Raw genomic sequence first — 27,500 nt, forward strand, 5'->3', positions numbered from 1 at the left:
TATATAGCATACTTGGAACACTGAAAGACATTTCTAGTTTTGATCTTAAACACTCTCTTAACGTGCAATCAAATTATACTCAGATATGTTATATACAAATAACTTTTAAAAGAGCCGAAATATATATCAGATAAGATATTCAATATAAATTACGCCAGCTTTTATTACTTCAATTAAAATAACTAAATGACCTGAGATCAATTGAATATTCTAAAACATAATACACGCCGTGTTGTTGAATAATAAGAAGCTCTGTTTTTCGTTGAAATAGTTTTATGATGGGTAACGTAAGATCGACAGCAAGCAGTGTAACTTAATATAGAGCGAAAATATATTTATCAGGATTCAATGTAAATGTAGACAAATAAAAGTTCAAATAAGAAATATCCCCAAATTTATTTTATACACACACAAGTCCTTCCCGAGCCATAAGCTTATAAAGCCGGTTTCTCAGATATTGGGACGTACACATTTACCCCTAGGTGGTCTGTCGCTGGATTACTCATTTTGCCAGCTGAGTAGACTGGAGCAATGTGCTTTGCTCAAGAACAGAACGTATCTTCCGGTCCAGGAATCATGAGTGCAACCTTCAAAACACTATGCCATGCGACTCTCTCTCTCTCTATTCTCTCTCTCTCTCTCTCTCTCTCTCCCTACGGTCCAGGAATCATGATTCCTCAGAAACCGGCTTTATGAAACTTATGGCTTACCAACCATATGGTTCCGGGTTCATTCCCACGGCGTGGTGGCACCTTGGGCAAGTGTCTTCTACTATAGCCTCGGGCTGACCAAAACCTTGTGAGTGGCTTTGATAGACAGAAACTGGAAAAAAGCCCTTCGTATATATGTATATATGGATGTGCGCGTGTATATGTTTGTGTGTGTTTCTCCCCCTAACATCGCTTGACAACAGATGGTGGTGCTTTACGTCCCCGTAACGTAGTGGCTCGGGTAAAAGAGCCCGATAGAATAAGTACTAGACTTACAAAGAATAAGCCCTGGGGTCGATTTGCTCGACTAAAAGCGGTGCTCCAGCATGGCCACAGTCAAATGACTGAAACGCTTTAAAGAGTAAAGAGGAAAAACTTTACTTGACATAGGTACGGGTGCTCGTATGTTTCTTTCTCTCTCTCTCTCACTTTGTATGTATGTATGTATGTATGTATTTATGTTAATATATCAGTATATATATATATATATATATATATATTATATACACACCACATATCATATATATATATATACATATATATTAATACACCCACACACACACACATATATATATTATTAATTCTGGAAAGCTTTGTTTTCAGAACCAAGCATCTAATTGATGATGAGTTTTTTCTTATTTCTGAAAAGTTTTTGTGTAAAACTACTAAAATATGTATAACTTGCTTGCTTGCTTGTTTGTTTGTTTGTTTGTTTGCACGCGCGTGTGTGTTTGGCGACAGATGGTTGTGTCTATGGGTTATACACATACAATTACATTTGGATAGTGGTGTAAAAGTGAAAGCTTGTATGTGCCTCTGTTTCCCATACATAGATACAAAATGTCTTTTACATGTTAACAACTATTCTTTTGTTTCAAAGTCTTGAAACATCCTCTACAGAAATGCGTCTATGCGTATGTATGTGCATGCTCAGCGAGTACATAAAGAAAAGCATTGCACGGAATAGTTCAGCCGTGGTGTATCATATTACTTCTAGTGTGTGCATCTGTCTAGATCAGATCGTTTCTCCCAGACACTGATGACAAATCAGAAATCTAACTGAGATTCTGTGACATGACACCTCGTTTACATAATTCCTATACAGATAAGCAGGATCAAACCCGTTGGCTACTTGAGCTACGTTCATACTTCGTTTTCCAACTGTAATCTCAGATAACGATTGTTGTTCACATGCTCCTCTCTCTCTCTCTATCCACCCGTCCACAACCTCATCCCAGCATCACAAGTATTCGCTCTTCTTTCACTTTCACTTTCACTTCTTACTGTTTCTCACCTGAACTTAAGTATAGGATTTTTTCCAAATACACATGCACAATCCACAAACTCACACGCGCTCACAGATTCACACACACACGCGCTCACAGATTCACACACACACGCACACACACACACAAACATACACATATACACACACGCGCACGCACACACACACACACACACACAAACATACACACACACGCGCACGCACACACGCACATACGTACCACAAACTGGTACACACATACATACATACGTATTCATCGATTAACGGTTGCCTAGATAGTAAATAGTCACGCATACGCACACGTGCATTAACACATATGCACACACAGACACACACACCCATGCGCGCTCGCACACATATGCACGCACACACACACACACACACATACACACATACATATTCTAACAGAGCGAAAGAAAACTAGATAATCAGACAGGCGGACAGACTGACAGATAAATATATATATATATAATATATTATATATATATATAGATAGATAGATAGATAGATAGATAGATAGATAGATAGATAGATAGATAGATAGATAGAGAGGGAGAGAAAGATAGAGAGGAGAGAGAGTGAGATAATACATAGATTAATAAAGAGATAGAGAGAAATAGAGGAAAGACAGGCAGACAGAACAGACAGATAGACTGATAGATAGAAAGATAGATAGATAGATAGATAGATAGATAGATAGATAGATAGATAGATAGATATATAGATAGATAGATAGATAGATGATAGATAGATAGATAGATAGATAGATAGATAGATAGATAGATAGATAGATAGATAGATTATAAGCAGACCGATAGACCCAGCGAGATAGATAAATCAATTGAAATAATCGAGTGAATAATAAATCAGACTCGCATCTCAAGTGATGTAAGTTAAGATTTCGTTAGTGCTATTATGATTTGTTCCTTGGGCAAATTATTCATTTTACTTCGGTCTTTCTTGTTCCGTTAAGCTGTAAATTATGTATGAATTGTGTTTGCAGCGAGATATAGTGATGGCAATCCTGGTGATATTGAGAAGGAAAGTATTCTCGAAAGATAAGTGTAACATATTCGATTAAACAACGCAAAATTGAAACTCATAGATTTAGCAAAGCCCTGTATTTGTATGCACGCCACGCTAGCAATAGCAGTTAAACCTCACTCTCAAATCACAACATTTGAGTTTAAAACAAAAACAAAAAAAGGAATAAGCGGAAAATTTAACAACGGTATAATTACTCTGAAATGCCTTCTATTAGTGGTTCACTCAATCTTGGCTCGGCAAAACCATTTCTAAAATAGCATCAGATACGACAAACATAGTTATGCAATTTAATCCCATTTGAAAAGATCCGAAACTGATATGCTAGAATAAAAATCGAAAACGAGGAATCATCTAATGCAAAAATCAAGCAGAACATGAAGCTTTTACTGAAAAAAGTATGATATTGTTTCATTAAATTCGGCCATCAATTATATATTTGACTGGTACTAATTTTAATCAACTACGTACAGCTCAGAAGATGTAGATTTGAAATGGGGATATAAATCGGCCTCAGCACAATCTGCAAGGCGGTGGATTGATGGAAGTACAAGAATGTCGAACTGATTGCCTTTCAGAATTTTTTTCGTCTCTTTTGCGTTCTGAGCTCAAATCCTGAAAGATTTAATCCGTCGCCTACCAACTCGTCTGTCTTTAGCCGGAGTCAACTTTGTTGTACACTAGGCATGCGCAAACCTGCGATCCGCAAGACTGAATAGAACGCCTAACGGAAAATTTCCTTGGAATTTTTCTATTTAAGGCAGAGCGATTCCGTTTTCGTAAAACATTGCTCATTCCACAAGTAAAGTATGAGACCAGATCTCCAACCTGAGGATAACTTCTCCCTCAACCCCTTCCACTAGTCTCGGATGATCTGTAAAGGATCATAGGCCCTGCTTTACGTCCCAAGTAAAAGATAAAATAAGCGTATATACTAAAGATGACAATATCAGTACGTGCCATTCAATGTATACAATCACCTCTATTCTTTCTCACCACAACCACAGCCACAACCTTTATTGTTGGTAAAGGTTGTCGTACCACAACCTTTACCAACAATACAACTAGAGATAATCACAGTATCACTGTTCATTGTCAGATGTACTAATAATACAACGATCAACGTCGTTACCTCATTGCATTTCATTTCATTATTGTCCAAGCTAGTTGATATCGTCTTAACAGCCATTAGCACAACAAACACAACTATAACCACGGCTACTAACCTCATGACTAGCAACAAGAGTTTCTACGAGGTCCGTGACAAGCTAGAAATAGTAAGCAAATTTCTTTCAAATCAAACATTATTGTTTTTAAAGAGCAAGGACATTGCCGATAAGGTAGTCCCAGATATACTATGCCTGAAAATGCTCTAGGATCACAAACACAACTACAACCACAGCTACTAACCTCATGACTAGCAACAAGAGTTTCTACGTGGTCCGTGACCTGCTAGAAATAGAAAGCAAATTTCTTTCAAATCAAATATTATTGTCTTTAAAGAGCAAGGACATTGCCGATAAGGTAGTCTCAGATATACTATGCCTGAAAATGCTCTAGGATCATAAAGGTTGGAATGCCTTTGATTATTATACATCAGTGCAAATAGCGCTGACTTCGAACTAAGCAAGAATTGTAACAATGCAACAACACTATCAGCAACATCAAAACAGTGATGACATCATCATCATCGCAACATAATCGGCCATTTGCAATTGTCAGAAAACAAGCAAGAAAACAAGAACACCATATACTAACAATACAACAAAGAACGACCGTCACCAGTATAGCACCCCACCCATTACGGTTGCAAACTCTCCTATCAACATGTCCGCCAATAGCAACACAATACACCAAACTATATATATATATATATATATTATAATACAAGCACTCTTACGTCATTCAATAGGACGCCAAACCCCCTCCAGCTTCCCAAGTAACAAAGCCAATACCATTACTATAACTACCAACACTACCACCACCACCACCACCAACGCACTCATCGCCACCACCACCAACGCACTCATCGCCACCACCAGCTACGAATGTTATATTAATAAATTTTATAATAACAATATAAATAACGATAATAAAAAATTCATTAAAATTAATAACAACGATGACGACGGTGGGGGTGGTGGTGGTGGTGGTGGTGGTGGCGGTGAGGAGGAAGAGGAGGAGGAGGAGGAAGTAGAAGAGGGGGTGAGGATTTCTGTTCTAATAACAAAAATAACGAAAAAGTAACACAGCAACGTCATATACATATACGTGTAAGCATAAGCGCCGTTCCCTCCATATTTTCTTTTGTACACTGCCATCATTCAAAAAGCAATCCCGGAATTGGCAAAAATCTTCTTTATCTACCTCTTATCACATTTTTCGCTTTCTTTTATTTCGTTTTTAATTCTCCTGTAGTCCCCAAATACACTCACCCACATGTGAATAAACAACTAAGAATTTCCATACATATACATACGCAAATATACAAACACTTATGTAAACGAATGCATGTATGGGTGCTGTATTTGTTATTTCTATTCCGTTACACTTAAAGTCTATAATATATATATATATATGTATATATATATATGCATTTATGTATATATACGCGCACATAGTTTTCTCACTTAAATTATTGTTTTTCCTTGTATTTTTTTAAGTTCGTTGATTTTGTTTGTTTGTTTGTTTTGTTTATGTTTTTTTTTTTCGAATTTGATTCAATACTTCTTTTTTCTTCTTTCGATTTTTACAATTTACTTTTCAAATTCTTTTCCTTGTATGATTTTTGTCATAACGTTACACTTTCTTTATAATTTCTTTGTTTTAATACATATACATACACATTAATATATATATATATATATTTACATACATAGATTCATACTTGCATGCGGACGCATATGTATGTACGCATACACACACAGATTCTCTCGACCAATTCTTCATTTTCCAAAGATCTTCCATTTTGTTAAGTATCATCGTTTGATTATTCCAAATACCATCTTTTTTTCCTATCTTTATTTCGTATATTATTATATTTCTTTATTTATCCACTATTTTTCCCCTTTATTTTATTTCAAATCATTATTTCAAATGATTATTGTTATGTTTGTTGCTGTTATTGTTGTTGTTGTTGATGATGATGTTGTTGTGTTGTTGTTGTTGTTGTTGTTCTTCTTCTTCTTCTTCTCTTCTTCTTCTTCTTCTTCTTCTTCTTCTTCTTCTTCTGATTATTATTATTATTATATTATTATTATTATTATTATTATTATTATTATTATTATTATTATTATTATCCATTTAAAATATAACTTTTTTCTGTTTATTGCAACACCACATACGATGTAATATAAAGTTACATATAAACATTGTGTGTGTATGTGTGTGTGTACATATATATATATATATACATATATGTATGTACATATGTACATATATACATACATACTTAGGTGCATACTGCATTAGCACACAACTTTAGCTGAGTTAAGTATATGAAGGTTTATGGGAAAATAACTAAATGTATGTAAATTCTATACACATAATATATTCAATATTTATGTATACATATGAAAAGAAGGGAGCAAATGCATATATATATAAATACATATATACATATATATATATACATACATATGTATACACACATAAATCTACACACATATGTATGTGTGTGTATGTTGTATGTATGTATGTATGTATGTATGTATGTATGTATGTATGTATATGCAAGCATATATATGCATTCATGCATACATGCATATATATACATAGAAAAACAGAGAGAGAGAGAGAGAGAGAAAGTAATGGCTAAGTGGTTAAGAAGCCTGCCTCGTGAAATGAGGTCCTCTGTCTGATTTACAAAATGGTATCTTAAATATGTCTCATTTTTGCTTTAAGATAACGAAGCGCCCGACACCTTAGAGAGAATTTGGGTTTCAGGGGAAATCGAGGAAATTCGTTGAGTGTACAGTATCTGTATCTCAATGTATATTTTTTGTCACACACACTGTAATGCTTGTTCTGCAGGAGATTTACATAAAGAGTGAAAAGGTTAGAGAGAATATTCTCTCACTAATTCTATACAATTCAATGCAATACTCATCGGGAAAACCGATGGTGATCCATGTAGTTTTATTTCGTGTGTGTGTGTGTGTGTTCATATTTGTGTGTGTTCATGTGTGTGTGTATGTGTATGTGTGTGTGTGTGTGTGTGTATGCTTGAACATATGTGTATGTAAATAGTTATATCAGTGTATTGATCTATCTGAGATGAATTCATGATATACTACAAAATAATTAAAATAGATATTCTATTACATGTCACTGCGTAGAAATGTGAAAGCTATATAGGTTTGTATGCGCTGATGTGAGATGTTTGCATTCACGTATGTGTGCATGCGTGTTTATGTGTGTTTATCTGTGCTTTCGTGTCGCATGTATTGGATTGGTGGTACAAACCGAAGAAATGGAACTCAATACAAAAGAAGAGCTCATATATCTATTTGATAGTTGCATAAAGCTATATAAGTGACTCAAGTTTCAATCAAACGAGCTTGAACAAAATTTGATAAGTGCGTCCGCAGGAAACTTTTGCCTATTGAAACTCAGGCGTAGCTTCATAAATAAATGCAAACACTCTCATATAGATATGCGCACAGACACATTGATGTGCTGGAAGAAGTGTAACGATCATCTCTCTTTCTCTCTCTCTCTCTCTCTCTCTCTCCATATATATAATACAAACTTTATAACAAGCTTCACGAAAATGTCACAATATCGGTATAGATTTCTGCTATCCACTCAAATCTTTTAAAAATCAAATTAATATCATCAATTTTTCTAGCCTTTCATGAAATCAATAATTCTTCAATAATGTGTCTCCTACTACAACAGTGCACTAAATCCTATTTGTTTCTGGTCCTGAAGAGGACCAGATGTCAGTGATATATATATATGTGAGATTGCTATAAGTGATTATCGAAGTTTGTGATGGCTAAACTGCGTGGCGACTTTCGAGCGTTTTAGTTGTATATTGTTCATGATCAAAAGAAGCAGACCACGCGCATGTTTCCTTTATAATATTACATTTGTTATTGTGTAGCCCCAGATCAACCTTAATCGAGCAGACAAATGACCAAATATATTCCATTCTCGAGCGTACCGGTTTTTATTTAATTATAGTGTGACTGGGGCAGCAATGTTTAATATGTTCTCATTTCTAAATCATTATGGATTAATATATATTTAGTCCAAATTTTCTGAAAGTTATATAATAGATAGAAGAGTTACTGCTTAATATACTTTTTCCCTTACTGAACAGTATGCCTTCTAAAGGGGAAAATAAATAGTCACTCAAGCTACGTAGCTGTAATTAGGTACCTTAGTAAAGTAAAATCACCTTAATGCCGACTATGTGAGCAACATTTGACTAATGTTATAGCCATTATAAAACACTCTGACAACATGTGTCTTTTTCAAGAACTTTAGCTGAGTAGGGCAAAATAACTATAATCAGAAATCTAGAATCATTCCACATTACGTAACTTTCAGCAGGACGTCAAAAGAAATCCCAGTGCCGCATTTGATTTCTTCCATGAGAAAATTTGTATTGTGCCTGATGTAGTAATCGTCATTGTGAATTCGTGTATTTCAATAAATCAAACAGTTCCTATCGCTTTCTGGTTTGACAAATACCTTATTTCTTCTCTTTTAGCGGCATTAAACAAGCACTGTGTTTTATATGAACGCAACAAGGCACATTACAAACATAAACTTGCAATTTATAAGATTATTTTCAGTAACTTGAAGTCCTGTTTAGGCGGGAAGAACCATGAAACTAACTTGCTAACTTTCAAATCATATCCAATACCAAATACTACTAAACTAAAAGGTCATTGGTGCTAGCATATTGCTATTATCAAACAGAGATAACCTCTCCATGTGAGAGAAGCGTCGAAAGCAACAAGCTTGTAATATTGAGTAACGTGTTTCTGTCACATAGTTGAATGGGATTAATAACTGAATCGAAGAATATGTGCAAAAGACTTGAAGTAACTGAATAATTTCAATTTAGACAGAACTTATTTTGAGATAAGGCATTCAATGGTGAAATGAAATTCGATAGTTATATGGCTTTCTTCAGAGACTAGGAAGGAAATGGAATTGTCAGGATTCCAAGTACAGTCAGTCAGCCAATCATTCTGAGATTTGTTTACATCATTTTAACACTGTTAAGAGTTATGATACTTATTCAGTCAGCACCACATGCTTCACCAAATTTTCAAGAACTATTTGTTACATGTATTTTGGTAAAAACCTCAAACATATGAACAAAACAATATGTTCCTTTCTTTTTCTCCATTGGTCGATGTCTCCAATCGAGAGTATATAAGTGATTACTTCAGTGATTGAATAAAAAGGAAGGAAAGAAAACTAGCCATAACTGCTACATCACTGTAAAACGTCTCACCTAGTGGCCTCTTAAAACATGGTTCAAAAGGCAGTTAGCAGGAGACGTAACGAGTCTGAGGATCCATGCTAACCTACGTTTGTTGCAGTTGTGTATATAGTCCCAGTGTATTGCATTGCTCAGGGGCTTATAATATATACTTAACTCCTTTTCTGAACCCAGAGCACCATGAACAAAATAACACAGCTATTGCTAAATCATGTTTCATAAGAAGTCACTAGGATATGCCTACGCCAAAGTAGCGTTTTAAGCGTGTGTGAGAGTGAGTGTAAACATACATACACACGCGCATATGTGTGTATATATATATATATATATATATATATACATACAGGTGTAGGAGTGGCTGCGTGGTAAGTAGCTTGCTTAAGAACGACATGGTCCCGGGTTCAGTCCCACTTGGGCAAGTGTCTTCTACTACACACAACACATATATATATATGAATATATATATATATATATCTATATATATATACTTGAACACAAGACACACAACGCATATATATATACATATATATATGTATATATATACATAAACATATATATATCTGTGTTTGTGTGTGTGTGTTTGTGTGTTGTGTGTGTATGCATACATATATGTACATTTTATGTTATATACACATACGTTTACATAAATACATACACAGATTCGTATATACATACACACACAGACGCACACACACACATACACACACACACACATATATATATATGAATATATATATATATATATATATATATTATATATATATATATATATATATATATATATATATATATATACTTGAACACAAAGACACACACGCATATATATATAATATATATATGTATATATATATACATAAACATATATATATCTGTGTTTGTGTGTGTGTGTTTGTGTGTATGTGTGTGTATGCATACATATATGTACATATGTATGTATATATACACATACGTTTACATAAATACATACACAGATTCGTATATACATACACACACAGACGCACACACACATACACACACACACAGACATATATATATATATATGTGTGTGTGTGTATGTATGTACATATGACATTTTGAATCCGCTCCACATGACTAAATGACTTAAGGTTTCATAGGCGCATAGGATACGACTATCTTGTTAAATATTCGGAGACAGAGATGAACATGTCCTGCTCGTCCACGAACCATTTATTGGATGGAAGCCGAGTTAAACTATTTTTAAATGCATAAAAAAAATGCAACACCAATCAACTGTCTTGAGTGCTACTTGCGTTTCTTCATTTACACGTGTACAAACACACCACACACACAGACACACACGCATATATAGATTTATAGACACACATACACATACATATATATATATATATATACAGACATATATATAACTATCTATCTATGGCTATCTATCTCTCTATGTTTACGTATGTATATATGACACACCCAAATATGTATGCATCGATGTACGAATGCCTGTACGTTGTGATGTAAAGAGATTTCTACATAAGTTCTGCATTCTCTGTTTATATATTTGTTCATTCATAATCGATTTTTTTTTTCATCTTAGTTCCTGCCACACCTTATCTACTGCCTTCAATGGACAACGAATATAGATAGTTATGGCATTCCAATGCAACTCAAATGAAAACTTGAATAAAATTCTAAAATACAATCCAATATTGTATAGATGTCATCTTCTTGGCAAGTTCCCTTGTGGCTATGTATTGATTGTCGTTTCCCAGAAGTAAGATAGATATCTAGATATCTGCACACCACACACACACACACACACACACACACACACACACACACACACGCACACTCACACACTCACACACACATATATACATGCGCTTGTGTCTAAAAATTATGAGAGTGTAATTGTGTGTTTCTATGTGTATATATATGTACATATATTAACCCACATGGTTACCCACATATATGTATTGTGCAAGATATGAAATATAATGATAGAAACGTAATGAAGCACATTTTGTATATCTTATTCTTGTGATATATCTATATCTATCTGTATGTCTGTGTGTATATGTATATATATATATATATCTATATATATATATATATATATACACATGGATGTACTCATGGATATACATGTATATACATGTGCACATACATATATTCATTTTTATATGCATTTACATACATATGAATAAATAAATGAAACTATATATATGTGTATGTACATATGTATACATGCATACATATATATATATATGTTTTAGTTAGTTGGGTGGGTTGGTGTGTGTAAGATGTGTATTAGCGAATTAGAGTTAGGGAGACAGAAAGTGTAAGAGACGGGAAGAGAAGCGGAATGCACAGTATAAGATTATTAACGTCTCTACCTTGCACCAATATATAATTGCACACGGAGATACATTCTTATCTTATACTTCCTTCTACACAACATAAGACAATGCGTATGATGTTTAAATTAACATATGAGACATTTGATGACGAACAAGTGCATGCGTTTCAATATGTAATATGCATGTATGTATGCAGGTTTCCATGCTTACATACGAACATGTACCCACATCTTTTGAATATAGCGATTCATATGAGATTGCGTGTGTTAGGAAGAAAGTGTTGTGTCCGTAAAGATATAAATCTAATACCCAACAGCTTGTTGCATCTTCTATATCGTGCACAATATGGGAGGGAGTATTACAGAACCATATAGGCTTCATTATCCACTGCTTGACACCAGATCAGGCCAGAAGACTAATCATGAAGGACAATTTCTAGTGTCGGTCATCTTTCACACATATACGTATGTGTGTGTATATATGCATGTATGTATATTTCTGTGTACATACAGACTTAAATACATTAGCATACACACATATGTGTGTGTGTGTGTGTATTTACATGATTTTAACACATATGAAAATGCAAGTTTGGAGGAGTAAGTTTCTTTTTACGTGAAAGTGAAAGTGAATGTATGGACTATCTTCAAATAGTGTATCCACGTATATTACATACATATATATATATATATATATATATATATATATATGATATAATATATATATATATATATTATATATAGATATATATATTATATATTTATATATATAATATTCCCTGCTTCCATCAGTCCTGACGCCTATCATAATAATACTGTAATTGTTCCTGGAGTTGTTTTTTTTGTTTCCTTTGGGATTAAAATATATATATATAGATATATATATATATATATATATATATAAATATAGATATATATAGTATTATATATATATATTATATATAATATATATATATATATATATATATATATATATATAATATATATATATTATATATTATATATATATAATAATATATATATATATATACTATATATGTGGAGGCGCAATGGCGTAGTGGTTAGGGCACGGACTCGCGGTCGCAGGATTGCGGTTTCGATTCCCAGACCGGGCGTTGTGAGTGTTTATATTGAGCGAAAACACCTAAAAGCTCCACGATGCTCTCACAGGGGGTGGTAGTGATCCCTGCTGTACTCTTTCACCAATCTTTCTCCCACTCTTTCTTCTGTTGGCCTGCTTCGCTTAGCCAGCGGGGTGGTCTTCGAAGGCTAAAACAATGCGAACGCTTGTGACCAGCGTGTTAACAACATCTGATGGTCTGGTATGTCACGTGATCACGTGATATAATATAATTATATCTATTATAATACATATATATGCAATATACACGTGTAGCGAAGTTATAAAATAGTAGGTAAAATAAAAATTCTTTTTTTATATAGTGAGATGAAGGGCCTCTATCTCTAAATGAAAATATATATTTCCTCATTGAGAATAGTTTGAACCCCTCTTATGCGGAATTTTTATTCCCTAGCAATAAAATTAAAGATATATATATATATATATATATATATATATATAGATATATAATATAATACATGAATCATATGCGAGACGAATCCTAAACCATAGCCTTGAGAGAATCAATTCATAAATGCATACACATACATACACTTGTTCGTGCATATATATATATATATATATATATATATATATATATATATATATGCACGCACAAGTGTATGTATGTGTATTTTATGAATTGATTCTATCAGGCTAAATGGTTTAGGATTCCGCCTTGCAATCATGAATTCCTGTATAACTCGATCTTATTTTGGGCAAACGTTTTTCGCTATAAGATATTTTCTTTTAATTGTTTTAGGAGAAAGATATTGAAGCCATACGGATGGACTCTACTTATAAATCATAACCTCAAGCTAGTCACAAACTGTGCCACGATAATTCTGCTTGAGAATTACGTTAAAGATTACTGCGTCTGTGGTGTACTCGACCACTTGCATCTACATTTCAATGACTGAATAAACGAAAGAATCAGCATTGAAATCGGTGTAGATCCACCTATATACATTTAGCTACAATATTTGCTTGCAAATATTGTATGTGCAAATCATATGTTCACATATATGTAATTGAGTTTGTGTGTGTTTGCATGTATTTATTCATGTATCCGAGAATGTATGTGACGCATACAGATTGTTTGTTACGCATATAGGTAGCTATATATATATGCCTGAATGTGAGCGTATGTATGATTACGTATCGTGCGTATGTATGATACATTCAATGGTTTTAAGTATAAAAACACGTTTTTTTCACCTTTTCAAATAAATTTCTATCGTTAAAACTAAAGATCGAGTGGAAAATACGGGAAGCACAAAAAAAAAAAATAATAATAATAAAAATAATAAAATAATCATGAATTATATACATATATATATGAATTATATAATGTGCGCAATATATATATATAATATATATATATATATATATATGTATTAAATAAAAACACACACACACACACACACACACATATTATATATATATATTATATATATATATATATAATATATATATATATTGTAATATAAATACACCACACACACACACACACATATTAATATATATATATATATATATATATATATATATATATATATATATATGTGTGGTGTGTGGTGTATATGTATGTGTGTGTGTACATACATGCAACATAAATATACGCGTACATACGTATGAAACTGATAAAGGAATTTAAAAAGAAACGAAAGCTTAACAAAAGAAATTTAGAAACGTAGAATAAGTGTGAAAGTGTGTATGCGTGTAAAAATGTGTGAAATTTTCTGCGTGTGTGACTGTGTGAAATATTTATCATTCTACAAGGAGCGAATAAGTATTTATAAGTATTTGTTTTGAGAATGTATGTATATCTGTGAGGAGCTGGGTTGGAGGCAAATATTGTATATGTGCGTGGTTTAAAAAAAAAAAAAATTTTTATAGATTTACTATGTATTGACAAATATGTGTATTGGGTATATGTTTGTGCGATTATATGGAGGGTCGGGCCTATTAAGCATGCGTGTGTGTATTCGTGCGACTGTTACATTTAAAGTGAAGGCCAATAGTTATTTTATAGATAGATAGAGGGACTGAGGGAGGGAAAGATAGATAGATAGATAGCGAGAGAGAGAGAGAGAGAGAGAGAGAGAGAGAGATAGATAGATAGATAGATAGATAGATAGATAGATAGATAGATAGATAGATAGATAGATAGATAGATAGATAGACAGACAAATTGGTCGATAGAAAGATAGACATACAAACAGAAATATATAGGTAGATAGACAGATAGATAGATAGATAGATAGATAGATAGATAGATAGATAGATAGATAGATAGATAGATAGATAGATAGATAGACAGACAGACAGACAGACAGATAAAGGTTGAGATTATATGGTATACATAGAAAAAGAAGATTGAAATAGAGCAAGTGAAATAGAATAACAGACACAGAGAGAAGGATAGAGAGGGAAAGAGGGAAAGCGAGAGGGCTTTGAATGGTCCTACACGCATATAAATACATCATGAAGTTAATAACATCTTCAAGAAGATCAATACCAGAGGGAAAAGTGACATAAGGCTGTGTAAATTTCATACCTTTGTGTTATACTTAAGGACATTTTCAATTTGAAGGTACGGGGTTAGTTGTTGCCTGGTTTCGACCATTAATGGCTAAAACATACTACAGGACTGCGACAGCCAATGTTTAATATTATATTTCTTTATTGCCCACAAGTGGTTAAACATAGAGGGGACAAACAAGGAGAAATGGATTAAATCGATTACATCGGCCTCCGGTGCGTAACTGGTACTTATTTAATCGACCCCCGAAAGGATGAAAGGCAAAGTCGACCTCGGTGGAATTTGAACTCAGAACATAAAGACAGACGAAATACCGCTAAGCATTTCGCCCCGCGCGCTAACGTTTCTGCCAGCTCGCCGCCTTCCGAGCTTGTTTAATGGTTAGTATTACAATTAATGTTTAATATTACAATTTCAAACACATCCAGTGAAGAGCCGCCAATGTCTGGCCACCTTATTTACACAACCTGTAGAAATAGTAGCCAATTCTATTCGATTATCCTTCATAATGAAGGATATATTGTATAATGTTTTTCTAGATATAAATCGTGATAATTTTGCAAGTGCTAGAAATCGTTCACCATAAGTTCGTTCGTTCATGACTGAACAGCAAAAAGTAGTAACATTGCAATGAATATAGCATGCTCCTAACCGACAATATTTCGAAGACACTTTGATTTGCTATCACCTCGCTAACACCACTATGATCTATTACAGGGTTTCTTAAGCAATTTGTTTTCTCACTTCTGGATGGCAACTAAACACTACTTCACGGTCAACAAATAAGTTTTTATGGGCATTCGGTGAATAACACCCTCGTTAATTACAGATACCCATAAGAGTAGCTCACTGCATCTCTGATATGCTTATGTTTATAGGCATGTGAAGGGCAGCTGCCGCCACGTAATCTCACTATAGGTTCGAAGCTGAGACATTTTGGTTGTAAAGTGAAGCGAAATACTTAACCACGCAGCCATACCAGCGCCCATAATTACATTAATTTTTCAATCTACCGCCTTACTAGATTTCATATTTCAGGTCAATCTCTCATGCTCGCCAATTAAATATTTTAGTTGCTGCCATCAACTAATTCTATCCAACCCACTTACATCATAAGCTTCTCCCTCTCTCTAGCACACTTTATCCACTGTCGTTCTACTTTCACTTTCCTTAAACATTTTCCATCTATTTCTGCATACATAGACACTTTCTTTAACAACACTCCATCTCAGCCAGCCTCACTCACTCCATCTCTCTTGTTCGATCTATCTACTTCTCAATACACACTTATATATAAGCACATATAAAACGCATACACAGACTACATCCATCTATATCTGTCTGTTTCTCATTCACACTCATCAAGTCTACTCTCTAAGCGTATCAGCTGAACCAAAATATTTCTCTCGGCTGTCGAGGCCCCGTGGTTCGGTTTTGATGTGTGAGACAGTAGAAGCAAAGAGGAAATGGTAGGTTGGTGTGTGGTGTGACGAAGAGATGGAAGGTTATCAAAGAAATTCTTTATGAACAGTAAGAAAGATAAAAGAAGAGATGAGAAATCAAACAGAAGAGGAAAAAATATATATAGCGGTATACATACATGTATACACATACACACGCACACACACACATACACACACAAACATACACGTGCGTGTATGTATACAGTCAGATTTTTGTATATAAATTTCCATATATATACAGACCTGAGCATACGAGTATACGTAGGTAATGCTATAGATCAAATATATATATATATATACCTGGTGTATATATGCAGGGACATAAATATATATGTACACGTATGCTCTATATGTATGTACAAGTGTGCACGTGCGTTATTGAACATATATATGCATATGCACAAAAATATATTGTGTGCGTACATATATATTTATATATATGTATATATACAAACACATATATATGTATGCATATGTATATGAATATACGTATATATATATATATATATATTATATATATGTGTGTGTGTGTGTGTGTGTGTGTGTGTGTGTTTGTAAATACACCTGTAAACTCAAATAACTGCAATGTATGCAAGTCAACTTAAATATGCCTGTTTTTTGATGTGTTTGCAAATATATCAATGTAAGAATGAAATAGCGCATACATACACACACACACTCACAAACACATACATGTATATGTGAGTGTGTATATGCATAATCAATATACATATATATTTTCTTTCACACACACACATATGTATATGCGTTCGTGGATATTTAATACACAAACATGTACACACACACATGTATGTATGTATGTAGGTTGGTAGGTATTTGTAAAGGTATATATATATACGCCTATATGTTTATATCTAGATAAAGACTATTCTATATATGCTTATATGAATATATATATATATATATATATATATATATATATATATATATATATATATATATATATATATATATATATACATAAATTAAATACATATATGCCTGTACAGGCACACATGTATATATGCACAAACACAAACATATATATATATATATACATTCGTACAAGCATCTACACCCTCATTGAAACACAGTATGGGTATCTCGTTTAGTGTGGTACCATCTAAAATACAAATTTGCATACGTAACCAAAACACGCACACTTTATTTGCATAAGCCGCTGTGTATTCATATATGTATACATATACAAATTTAAAAGTTTTCTATTGTGCTCGTCGGATACGCGTGTATATGTGTGTGTGCATTTGCTGATAACTACATAGTACAGATGCACAGACTATAAATATATGTAAGGCATATGTACGTACGTGTATTTATGTGTATGTATATGCGAATACACACACAGAAAAATACAAACACGCATACATACATGCATGCATACATACATACATTTACACATGTTCACATTAGTACTTTTGCCTCTTTCCCCAGCCTATAACACCTCATGTTTCCTGCAAGTATGTGCAGAGAGAACAAATTTCAAAGCAGTAACCAACAGACTAACCAGTTGCCGACAGATAAGCTTTCTCCTAGGCCATTATTATTAATATGGCGGTTGCTTTCAACGTGGTATCGGCTGCTACACACATTCGCAAAGTTACTATGGCAACTGCAGCCATTTTGCACGAACACCTATCGTCTGCGCCAACACGGATGTAGATAATATTGAATAGGTGGTGTATAGTAAGAGAAATGAAGTGAAAAGGGTGCATGATGTCTGTGCATGTGTATGAGAGGGAGAAATAGGCAGTGTACTGCGTCTATATGTGTGAAAATACGACCTGAAGAAAGGCGAAGCATGGGAAATAAGGAAGAAAGAGAGAGAAAAGAAGAGGAAGATGTTGTAGTGATGTTGCCAAGCTTATGTATTTATCAGGGATAAATTTAGTTTGAGAAATTTTTAGACTATTGAATTATTATTGCTGTTGTTTTCTTTCTTTTTACTTTTGCTGTATTTGCTTTCTTCAATTCAACCAAGTCATTTTCTCTTTCGACATCTTTCTTTTTGTCTATTTTTTCCTTTTCATTAGGTCTTTTTAATTTTTTTGTTTTTGTTTTCTTTTAATTTTTCCTCATCTTTTCTTTACGTTCATTCTTTCTTTATTTTTACAAAATTTTTTTTATTTTCTCTAATTTTTGAGTCGTCTTTCTGTATCTCTTCCTTTCATTATTTCTCTCTCTCCTCTACCACCAGCACCAGCACCACCACCACCGCATGCCTTCTTACATTCTGTCGATGTGGCTATTTTGATTTTCATGTAACCATCGTATTCTCTTCTCTCACTTCCTATTTTGTTTCCACTCGGTAGTTCCTATAACCATTGTTGTTATTATTATTGTATTTGTTGTTGCTGTTCCTATGCTGTTGATTATGTCTATTTTTTCCCTTTCTTTTGTGTTTGTTGATGGCGTCTCCTTTTTATTATATTGTCAGATTGGAGGTGCAGTGCTGTTGCTGTTGTTGTTGTGTTGTTGTTGTTGTTGTTGTTGTTGTTGTTGTTATGGTTGTTGTTGTTGACGTTGCTTAACTCTGTGACAATCACGTTCCAGCATAATTCTGATGACAGATGTTCCAGTTGTGACTCTCCAGTCTCACACATATATTCAGAGGTATGCTTCCCAGAAAGGGAAAAAATCTCCCACACAATCAATTATGAAACTTCGTTCTCACCTCCCGCAACTTAATGTTAACAGCTGTTACCAAAAATTTAGAAACTGATATATTGTGGACGTATGTCATTCAACAATGGTCCCACAACCTTGAGAAATCCAGGTGGAGTAATGTCCATTGCACTTCACTTGGCATCAACTAGGCATTTGACCGTGATTAGTATGTGCAACTCTTGGCTAAATTATAAGCTTATTGACTCCATCCATCTCTCATCTCTTGGATCGGAAGATTAGAGAAAGATTGTACCATTACAATATACACCAATGGAGTTATTTTTCTTTCTCTCCTACTCTCTCTCTCTCTCTCTCTCCCTCTCTTTCTTTCTCTAATGATCAAGTGAGACCTACAGAAGAATATTTCCTTTACATACGGTACCGTTCAACAGCAACTTATACAGACGTTTTGTTAAACAAATTAAGGTCGAGTGTCAACGAAAAGGTACAAGCTTTAAGTTTTTGTTGAACATAATTATCGCACGGATCATCCTTTCGCTTTATTCTTATTGTTATAGAGCCTCCCCTTAATCGATGTAAAGCCCCATCTGTTTGCGTGTTGTATCTCAACCTTTGATATTGTCATCCATGTTTGGCTCTTGTGTCCAATAAAAGAAATCATCATCGTCGTCGTCGTCATCGTCATCGTCATCACCATCATCATCATCATCATCATCATCATCATCATTATTATCCTTATTATTATTATTATTATTAGAAATCGATATTATTTTTCGGGAGAGTCGATTTCTGATGAAACAGAAATAATAGAAATATTAGATTTACTTAGACTTTTTATAAAGAGTCACTATAATGTGTGCAATTTCTTTAGAGACGGCGGAGATGTGAGCCGACGGTTATGATAAAGCCGGTACCTTGCTCTAGATGACATATGACCAGCAATGTAGACATTAAACAAGCCAATCAAAGCTATTATCTTTAGAAATTGTGACATTCGAATGGGTAGTCCAGTATATTCATTTACTCAGTCATTTCTTCTCTAGCTGGTTGACAATGAAGTCGCGTGGCTTAGTGGTTAGGGTTTTCGACTCGCGATCGCAAGATCACGAGTTCAATTCCCAGCGGCGCGTTGTGTCTTTGAGCAAGACACTTTATTTTACATTTCTCCAGTGCACTCAACTGTCAAGAATGAGTAGTACCTGTATTTCCAAGAGCCAGCTTTGTCACACTCTGTATCACACTGAATCTCCCTGAGAACTACGTCAAGACTACATTTGTCTGTTGAGAGCTCAGCTACATGCGCGTTAATCTCACGAGCAGGCTGTTCCGTTGATCAGATTAACAGGACCCTTTGTCGTTGTAACTGACGGAGTGCCAGTTAATATGATTAATATATTTTGTTGCTTAGCCCCAGGACTTAGTTAATATACGACCAAAGGTTTTCTTGCTCTTTCCATGATTATCCATCCACTTCAACCAATTAGAATGCCTAAGATCGCATAATAAAGCAGTACTTATTTTCTAAAGTAGTAAGATGTTAGCTACGGGAGATATATGGCTGCTATTTCAAGAAGGGTCGAAAAACAGCGCTCAGTTTCCTAATTTTGCTTGTATCGTTCTTTTTGCTACAAGACATGCTGGTATATAAGCATCTCCATCACTAAAACTCGAGGAAATAGTGAGTGCGATATTGCTTCTTTGCATATGTGCCAATATACATATCTATCAGTCAATCTATCTATTTGATTATCCAGGTATTAATAAATACATACGTGTATATATATATGTGTGTGTATGTGTGTGTGTATGTATGTGTGTGTGTGCGTGTGTGTGTCAGACCACGTGTGTATTGCTGATGATTTTCTTTCTCCGTCTTCCCTTCTTTGGACTTTTTTCTTTTTCTCTATGTTTCCGACGAAGAGCTCCGCTCGAAACGTGAGATCCTCCTTCTTTCTTTCCTTTCCTGAGCGTCCAATAACACTACACTTATTCCTCGTCCTCGCGTTGTTGTGTTTTCTCTTTGTCCATGTTTGGATTAACTACATATATATATATACAAAGAGAGAGAGAGAGAGAGAGAGAGAGAGAGAGAGAGAGAGAGAAAGAAAAAGACAGATAGATAGATAGATAGATAGATGGGAGAGAGAGGTGGAAGGAGAATAGAAGGAGAAAGAGAAATGTGTATAGATGTCAGTTCCATAATCTAATACATATATTAAAAAAAAGTGATTGGCCACATGCTATCATTGGCTAACATTGTAGCACCGTCGTTTAGGTTCTGATAATCTACACACCCGAAGATACACGCGAAATTCAAAGAGAATCAAAGAAGATGGGAGATGCAGGCAAAAACGAAAGAAAGAAAGAATGAAAGAAAGAGAGGAAAAGGAAAAGGGTAAAAAAGAATATACATGTATAAAATGCATAAATAAATCAATGAAAAAAAAAAGTAGAGTGAATAAGCATTGTCCACAGGATTTAATGTGTCGCTCTGTATAACTTGGCTAGCTTTTGTTAATTCTGCTGCGCTTTGCAAATAATATACAGTCTCCTGTAACATCTGAACTGGTCACTTGGAACAGCTTTATCGATCGGTAATTTTTACAATGAATCAATATTGAACTACGTGTTGTCAACCCTTTAAAAACGGTGGATATTGTTTAATACACTTTGACATAACAATGTGGAGTGGAGTGAACCGCTGTAATACAGGATTAGCTTTGATCTGTTGCTTGCTGCTGTTGTTAATGTTATTTTTTCTTCTTTTTTCTATTGTTGTTTATTTCATTTTTCTTCTCTTCTCTTCGTTTATTATTATTATTATTATTATTATTATTATTATTATTATTATTATTATTATTATTATATTATTATTATTTTTATTATTATTATTACTACTATTATTATTATTATTACTACTACTATTATTATTATTATTATTATTATTATTATTATTATTATTATTATTATTATTATTATATTATTTATTATTATTATTATCATCATTATTATATTATTATTACTATTATTATTATTATTACTATTATCATTATTATTACTGTTATTATTATTATTATTATTATTATTATTATTTTTATCATCATCATTATTATTATTATTATTATTATTAATTATTATTATTATTATTATTATTATCATTATCATTACCATCATCATCATCATTCAGAATTTTCGAGGTCGGTCAGTTTGGCAAGTTCGTGAGTTCGCTGGACAGAGGTAAGATCGTATGTGAAACGTGTCGATTCTGAACATGCATTAAATAAATAACTGAATAGATGATGAATGTCTGAATGAATGAATGAATGAATGAATGAATGAATGAATGAATGAATGAATGGATAAACGAACTCTCCCAGTGTAACAAGAAACAATACAATTATTATCGGTGCAACATGCGTTGGGTAATGTAAGATGAAAAACTTGTATTCTGATTAGTGTTGCATGAATTTTGCATATGGAAGCATTATGTATTATACATACGCATTTCACACGTACATAGACAGAAACACTCAAGCACACGCACACACACACACGCGCATCTTAAGCCAAACACACATGTGTGCGTGTGTGTGTATTTGTGTGTGTATGTGTGTATATATATACACAAAGGTGGCGAGCTGGCAGAGACGTTAGCTTGCCGGGCGAAATGCGTAGCCGTATTTCGTCTGCCGTTACGTTGTGAGTTCAAATTCCGCCGAGGTCGACTTTGCCTTTCATCCTTTCCAGGTCGATAAATTAAGTACCAGTTACGCACTGGGGTCGATGTAATCGACTTAATTCGTTTGTCGGTCCTTGTTTGTCCACTCTATGTTTAGTCCCTTGTGGGTAATAAAGAAACATATACATACACACACACACACACACACATACACACACACACACACACACCGAAATACACTTATCAAAATACGGCAGATGTTACAGAGGAACTCAAGAGCCGAGAGTTTCGTACCGTTGGCACTTATTAAGCTGGTTTCAAATCAATGAGATTGTATATATTGTAATGCCTCGATATACGAGTTAAATCGTTCCCGGAAAAGGCTCGTAAAGCGAAAACTCGTAAACCCGAAATATAACTCGTAAAAACTCGTAAACCTGTGGTCTCGTAAAACGGATCCTCGTAAAGTGAGGTATTAATGTACCAGTTTGATAAGTACCAACGAAACTCAGGGCCTTTCAGTAACTCTGTGATTTCTGCCAAATTATTGGTAATGTACATATAGTATACTCTCATTATGTACATACTCCTGTTTTGAGTTCTGTTTTCCTATTTACATCACCAAACTTATACATATGTGTATGATCTGTTGCTTGTTTGAGTGTGTGTGTGCGCGCGCGTGTGTATGGAATCGATTTTATAAGTTTTCGATGATGAGCATTTCACCTGCTTGATTACATGCACTATTTATTTATATTCTTGTTTTATTGGGCTGACCCGAAGCTATATTAGAGGACACCCAAAATGTTATTCACTGGAATCAAAGTGGGGTCTCCATGATCACAAAACAAAGGAATGACTTCCTTAAATCTGTACCCTAATACACACATGCATACATACACACGCACACACACACTTGCACATCCATCCATCTATACATACATAGATACATACACACATATGTACATACATACTTACGTACATCCTATGTAACTATACACACATCCATTCATGAACCGCCTCTGAATATAAATGTCTTTGTGCGTACATGAAGTGTCTACATGTCAAATAGCCTTTTCAGATTAGAACTCTACATCTAGCCAAGTAGATGGTAAATCGATTCCTATGACCGTCTGACAATTGCTAGCTTAAGCAACCGAGCTATACATACATATTACATTGAGAGATTCGCTTTGAGCTGAATCCCTTTTTGATCGCGGAGAAAATACCATTCGAAAGACTTGTGTCCTACCCCTGGTACGATCACTTTCTTATCTGCTATAGTCTCTTTAAATTGGAAATGAACATCAACTGAGTAAAGGGCGGTTTGTCACTGAAAGCATAAATTGTAGATTTTCGACGTGGATGCACATCCAAAAACTTTAGGGATTGATCGAATATACCCAATGCCAGTTTTTTTTTATCGTTGGTACTAAGTTTATCAACCATGGAAAGATGGAAGGCAAAGTTCATGTAGGTGATATTTGATGTTAGATTATCAATCAAAGCTTTTAAATGCAGAAAGGCATGTAAACCGTCACTCAACAGATTCTACCAAGCATCGCTGTTAGAAAGCATATTATAAAGTCTTCTTTCATAGAGAGAAAAAAAACCCAAAACAAACGTTTGGAGGAGAGGGAGTAGAAGATGGAGGAACAGCAGCACCAGTAGAAATATCTACTCCAGTATTCAACGATATTTTCTTATCGATCACTGAAATAGCCTTTCTATTTTAGGCACAAGGCCTGGAATTTTATGGTAGGGAATAAGTTGATGACATCGACCACAATGCTCGACTTGTTATTATTTTATTGACTACGAAAGGTTGAAAGGCAAAGTTGACTTCGGTGATATTAGAACTCAGAATGTAAAGACAAGCAAAATGCCTCCAAGCATTAAACACTTGAAAGATATTTTCGTCTGCTGCTCTATTGTCGTCTTAAGAAAACACACAATAATCTTTTCTACTATAGGCACAAGGTATGAGGTTTTGTAAGGCCTACTTCACTGGTAGGTATTTCATCGACTCCGAAATGGATGAAAGAAAACGTTGACCTCGGCGGAATTTGAACTCATAATTTAAAGACGGACATATTGTCGTTAGGCTTTGTGTCCGGAGTGCTCACAATTCAGTCAGCACACAGCCTTGCGAAAGTATATAAGAATAATAATATAATTATCGGTATTAACTGTTACATTGATGATTTTCATCTTCCAAGGTTGATCAAAATAAACCAGGAGGAATACAATGTTGATTCATTCATTTTATATTCTCCATCCACCTCGGAAAGTCTGTCTTTTACATATTTTTTCCTAACAAACCTTATCAAGTAAATATATGAGCGTCTGGCATGCTACACACACGTTAAGTTACATAACATGCATTATGTACTGCTCATGGACATAGACAATGAATAAACTCTCTCTCTCTCTCTCTTTCTCTCTCTCTCTTTCTCTCTCTCTCTTTCTCTCTCTCTCTTCCTCTCTCGCACACACACAAGCACATACATACAGATATCTGCAGTTGCGTGATTTCTGCTCGAACAAGCGCACACATTCAAACACCCACACGTACAGGGAGATACCACCACATACGCATATAAAGAAGTGAATTTTTTTATTTGAAAATTCTCCTGATTGCGCGCGTGTGTGAGAGAGAGAGAGCGTATGTGTGTGTGTGCGCGCGCGCATGGTCGAAATCACGGTGTAATTTTTTTCTGCAGCTAATATTTTCTCTCTCTCTCTCTCTTTCTCTCACTCTCTTTCTTGCTCAAACACTTATTCACACACTCAATCACACACTCACTTACTCATTCACTCACTCACTTGTTCACTCACTCTTCGTTTCTTTCTCTTATGCCTAGTACGCATGTGTGCGTACTAAGAGAAACAGACAGAAATAGAAAGACAGAAAGAGAGAGAGAGGGAGAGAGAGAGACAGACAGACAGACAGACAGACAGACAGATAGAGACAGAGGTACTGTTGTTATTCAGTCCCTAGTCGGCACTGATCGAGTACCTCTATATTTAAATGCATTCACTCCATGAGCATTTCGTCTTATTTGATATTTAGACTATATTTTGCAATGTATCAAATCTAAGACGTTTGTGTACAGTCTTTTTCTTTACTTTTCTTTTTTTTTTTTTTGGCTGTGTCTTACTTTTTTGAGCACGTTTAGTAACAGTGTAGATATTCCATAGATGGATAGATAAATGGATTGCTGGCTGGCTGGCTGGCTGGCTGGCTGGATGGATGGATGGATGGATGGACAGACAGACGGACGGACGGACAGTGAGAGGGTGGCGTTTTCTATTTTAGCGATTATAGTATGCACTACTTAGCAAAGTTTTCACAATGTCGTTCATATCTATAAAATCGTTGGCTGGAGTGTTTAGAGTGCCAGGAGGTATTTAGAAGTTCGTTTCACAACCGCGTTGTTTGAGGTTCTTATTGAACGACCCCTTGAGCGAGTATTTCCTAGTGCAGTTCCCCCTGAAAACAATAGTGTTCTTGTTTATGTTGTGTTTTTCTGTACTGTGTTACTTATGTGCTAATTAAGCAAAAATCAATAAAATACATAATTGACTGAGATTGGTATCAAGACAATAAGACCGATAAAGTCACTGAAAGCGGTGCTCCAGCACCTGAATCTAGTAGAGCGGATGAAGAATTAAAAACTTATAAATATATAGATTATAAGAGAGAGGGAGAGAGGGGAGAGATAGAGTGAGTGAGTGAGTAAGTGAGTAAGTCAGCAGAACTGACAAAGACGGCGAAATAGTGGGTGGGGATTAAAAAAGCGAAACTGAAATTGGAAACGAAATTGAAAAGAGATGGTCAGTATAAAGTGGGGCAGAAAACAGGAACAGAGACACACTTAAAGAGTAAAGAGAAAAAAAAATCAAAGCTGATAAATTAAAGCCAGGCAGGCAGAAAAGACAGAGAGTTGGAGGTAGGTTGAGCGAAGCAATAATAATAGTAGCTTACCGGCAACGGTTCTAGCCCCATTCTCATTCTTTTAGCGTTGTTGCTCTCATTTTCACAAGCCGTTGCTAGTATACCTTCAGCGGCTGCAGACGTCAGATGTGGTGGAGTCGGGCGAAGCTGTCGAAGAATGAAAAAGAAAAAATAAAGTAAATTCACCCATCAATTCATAAAGTTGCAGTGTCATAACCGACACTGAGCAAATGTGCATGTCGTTTCCATATGTGATTA

At 34.6% G+C, this 27,500-nt stretch overlaps 1 protein-coding gene across 1 annotated transcript in view; it reads right to left on the reverse strand.

The window, feature by feature from the left end:
* The window catches only part of LOC115214335 (nucleolar protein 4-like), a 209,925-nt gene that overhangs the window by 75,142 nt on the left and 107,283 nt on the right, over positions 1 to 27,500 (reverse strand). Inside the window, exon 4 of the mRNA XM_029783519.2 lies at positions 27,273 to 27,389. Within this exon, the coding sequence (XP_029639379.1) occupies positions 27,273 to 27,389 (117 nt within the window). The remainder of the gene's footprint in view (positions 1 to 27,272; positions 27,390 to 27,500) is intronic.

The sequence above is a fragment of the Octopus sinensis genome, linkage group LG7 (genome assembly GCF_006345805.1).
Source record: "Octopus sinensis linkage group LG7, ASM634580v1, whole genome shotgun sequence".
NCBI lineage: Eukaryota > Metazoa > Mollusca > Cephalopoda > Octopoda > Octopodidae > Octopus > Octopus sinensis.